Here is a 3,512-nt window from a genome sequence, read left to right as displayed (position 1 = left end):
TATAGTTATTATTTTTGGAGAGATGGTAGATACTTAGTCTAAATAATCATAGGTATATCAAATATATAAGTATTGAGAGTCGTATGAAGTGTGGCAAAAGTTTCCGGAAACAAGTCACAAAATCAAGTGGAATATAGCCAAGGGAGTACTTTGACAACCCAATGTGCCAAACCCGGTCACATGGCCATGGCTCCAATCGTCTTGTCCATTTAGCCCCTCCTCACCCTGTCCCAACCAAAAACAAACCCACCTCTTCTTGCTTCCCATCTTTCTCATGGAGGACGAAAGGGAAATTCATGACTTCATGAACGTCCAATCCTTCTCTCAGCTCCCTTTTATCCGTCCCTCACCTCTTAAAGACAAGGGTATTCGTTTGTTCGGCAAGGAATTCGGAGGCAGTGGTGGTGGTGATGGTGGTAGTGAGTTGGACTCGGTCGGGGAGGATACGTTCAAGGAGAATAATGGAGAAAACAACAGAAGATTCGAGTGCCATTACTGTTGCAGAAACTTTCCGACCTCCCAAGCTTTAGGTGGTCACCAGAACGCACACAAAAGGGAGCGCCAACACGCCAAAAGAGCTCACCTTCACTCGGCAATGGAGCACAGCTCTTTGTCCAAGGCTCATCTTTATGGACTCGCTAACTACGGGCCAGCTTTGAGTTACCCTTCATGGAACACTATGTTTTATGGCAACCAAAGCCCCGCCATCAATGGCAGCCCACTGGGACTGTGGAGGATTCCTTCCACGCTTCAAAATAACTCCTCTAATTTCAGTCGGGAACTCTCATCAGCATCGCATCCGTTGCCTTTGTTTGCCGTTGATGTATTGAAGCCACCGTCGCAGATTGTTGCCGGTGGCGTTGGCTCAACTTCCCATGACCGGTACGTTTATGAACCGAGGCCGAGATTGCAAGACCATGTGAGTTTGGATCTACGTCTGTAATAATTCAGTACTAACTTAAATTTAAACAATAAAAATAATTAAAATATTTGTTCTGCAAATTGAGGCGATTATATATAGTTGCTAGCACAAAAATCTTTCACTTGTTCTTTATCTTTCTTTAAAAAAAAATTGTTGGATTTTACATGTACAGAAAATGATTTACGAATTCTTCATTGAACTCTTCAAAAATCTTCAAGATTTATGATCTTCTCTCTGTCGATTCCTTAAGCTACAAGAGCATGTAACAGTGGCAACCTATTGTGTGTTTCCTGTTTCAGAAACTTTCACACGTGTGAAGAATATTGTTTTGGATTTGGCCAATATTATATCTGCACATGATGAACATCCCTGTAGATACACGCACTTGTGCCTAAATCTATACGTTGTCTGCCTGAAACAGGCATAGATAAAGTGATTTAGGGTATGGGTTCTTTTTATTCAACGCCAGTCTAAACATGATCATATACATGTAGATAATTCATAAGGATTTTTTTATCATATATATAGTATATGCTTCTTTTCTCCGCATTAATTCCTTTTTATTGTTGGCAATTTCATATAGGATAGGAAATTTTTAATTTTTGGGATCTTTGTTAGGAATGGATCAAAAGAGTGACCAGAATTAGTTATTTTAAATTTTAAATTAGTATATAATTTAATTTTTTTATTTTACATTGATAATTTATTTTTATTTTTTAAAATTTTATAAATTTTTATTCTTTAATATAAAATATTATATCTATGTCTAATTTTAATGATAATTAATGGTATATATATATATATTAATGGTATATATATGCGTGTATGAAGAGATAAAAAGTGAAAAACACAACTTTTGTTGTTCATGGTTGGCTATTAAGCTTAATAATGTCTTATTAGGAGTGTTAGCGTGCAGTGAAAAATTTAAATTTATATACATTTTTATTTTTTAAATTTTTTTATAAATAATTTTATTTTATATCTTTATAATTTTATAATTTTATATTCTCTTAAATTTTTAAATATACACTTATAAAATAAAATCGTATATCCGTACGCATATATAACTATATCCATATAGGTTAAAAACAAACTATATTCATGAAGATCGGCGGTGGAACTTACTGTCATAGGACCTGAGGCTTAGGGAACAAATGTGGCAACTTTAAGGCCACACCCTCATTCATGATTAAAAAGAAAAAAATAAATAAAAACAACAACAACACTGTTAGGTTCGATGAAGCTCGTTGGAAGACTTTCTGCACACAAAGTTTCGAAACTCTTTAAAAGAGCCGTTTGAAAAATCTGACCGTTGGAGCCAAGGTATCAAAACTTTCAAACTATAGGAAAGTATCGAAACGTTTTGGGAAATTGTATTGGAAAGTTTCGAAACTCTTGTAGAAGTTTCAAAACTTCTGGTCAAAAAACTCATTTTAAGTTTTTGATTGGACTTAGAATTATTTTGATGAAAACTTTGAATAAATTAAATTTAGTCAAAAGACATTTTGCCCTTATTTGTTATACCAAAATATTAGTTCTACAATATATCCCTTTTTGATATAACAAAACCTTTGAAAAATAGTTTTTGTCAAAAGCTCCCCTTATCAAAACATTTAATGAAAAAGTTAATTATTTGGAAAATATTAAAGCTCCCCCTTTTTTGTTCATGAAATTTAATTTTTCAAACTCATACTTCTCCCCATTCTTCATCTTGTGTGGCTAGAGCATTTGAATTTCTTCACTTTTGTCACAATTGCTCTCACACACCTACAAGAGACATTTATTTGGATTTTGGTGTCCAAATTGCTTTGGATCCTTGAGTGTTAGTTCAAATATCTTTAGTTCCCTTAGGAACCCGTACTTGTCTAATTTTAAATTATTTTCATTTCTTTAAAGGACATGCATGTTCCCGTACTTGTCTAATTTTAAATTGTTTTCCTTTCTTTAAAGGACAAACATGTTTTATATGACCATGATAATGACAACGTGAGCATTTTGTCATTATAAAATTAGATGAATTATTTAAAATGATTTATTTTTTTAAACATCAAGCTTAACTTTTAAATCAAAGCATTCATTTTTCAAAATTTTCAATTTTTACTTTTTAAAGCTCTAAATCATTTTTTCAAAATTTCATTTTGTTTTTCAAAATCCAATTTCTCTTTCAAAAGAAAATCGTTTTCAACTTTAAATTTTGAAATCATTTTCTTGTATTTGGAGTTTGTGGTCTCAAACTCCAAAATAATTTATTGTATGCATCTTGTAACTTATTAAAAGAATATGGATTAGATTCACTAGAGTTAGAAGACACCTTAGGCTCTTCAAGAGCCATTAAGCACACTACCTTTGGTGGTTCTTCTTTCTTGTCACCATGAAGTTGTTCGAGCTTATTCCAAAACTCCTTGGCATTTGAATAAGATGAAATGCCTTCACAGACATAGGGATCAAATGCACAAAACAACATGTGCATGGCCTTGACATTTTGTTGGGCGTTCTTTCGTTCTTGGTCACTCCACTTCTTCGTCTTCTTCGTTGGAGAAGAGTATCCATTCTCGATCATTTTTCATGCGTCAAGATCATAGGATAGGAT

General features: G+C 33.5%; 1 protein-coding gene across 1 annotated transcript; it reads left to right on the top strand.

The window, feature by feature from the left end:
- Positions 1-235: 235 nt before the first annotated feature.
- On the top strand, positions 236-943 carry LOC120177807 (zinc finger protein 8-like). The gene has a single exon (XM_039183820.1). It carries the CDS (start codon positions 275-277, stop codon positions 941-943), a length of 669 nt encoding a protein of 222 aa, XP_039039751.1. The 5' UTR covers positions 236-274.
- Positions 944-3,512: the final 2,569 nt, after the last annotated feature.

The sequence above is a fragment of the Hibiscus syriacus genome, unplaced genomic scaffold, assembly GCF_006381635.1.
Source record: "Hibiscus syriacus cultivar Baekdansim isolate YM2019G1 unplaced genomic scaffold, ASM638163v2 tig00112319_pilon, whole genome shotgun sequence".
Taxonomy (NCBI): Eukaryota; Viridiplantae; Streptophyta; class Magnoliopsida; order Malvales; family Malvaceae; genus Hibiscus; species Hibiscus syriacus.
Note: the sequence above shows the minus strand (reverse complement) of the source record. Positions and strands in the feature narration are given on the sequence as shown.

What these genes read in the sequence shown, in the direction of transcription:
- LOC120177807 (XM_039183820.1), top strand. Translation starts at nt 275, where the DNA reads ATGGAGGACGAAAGGGAAATTCATGACTTCATGAACGTCCAATCCTTC.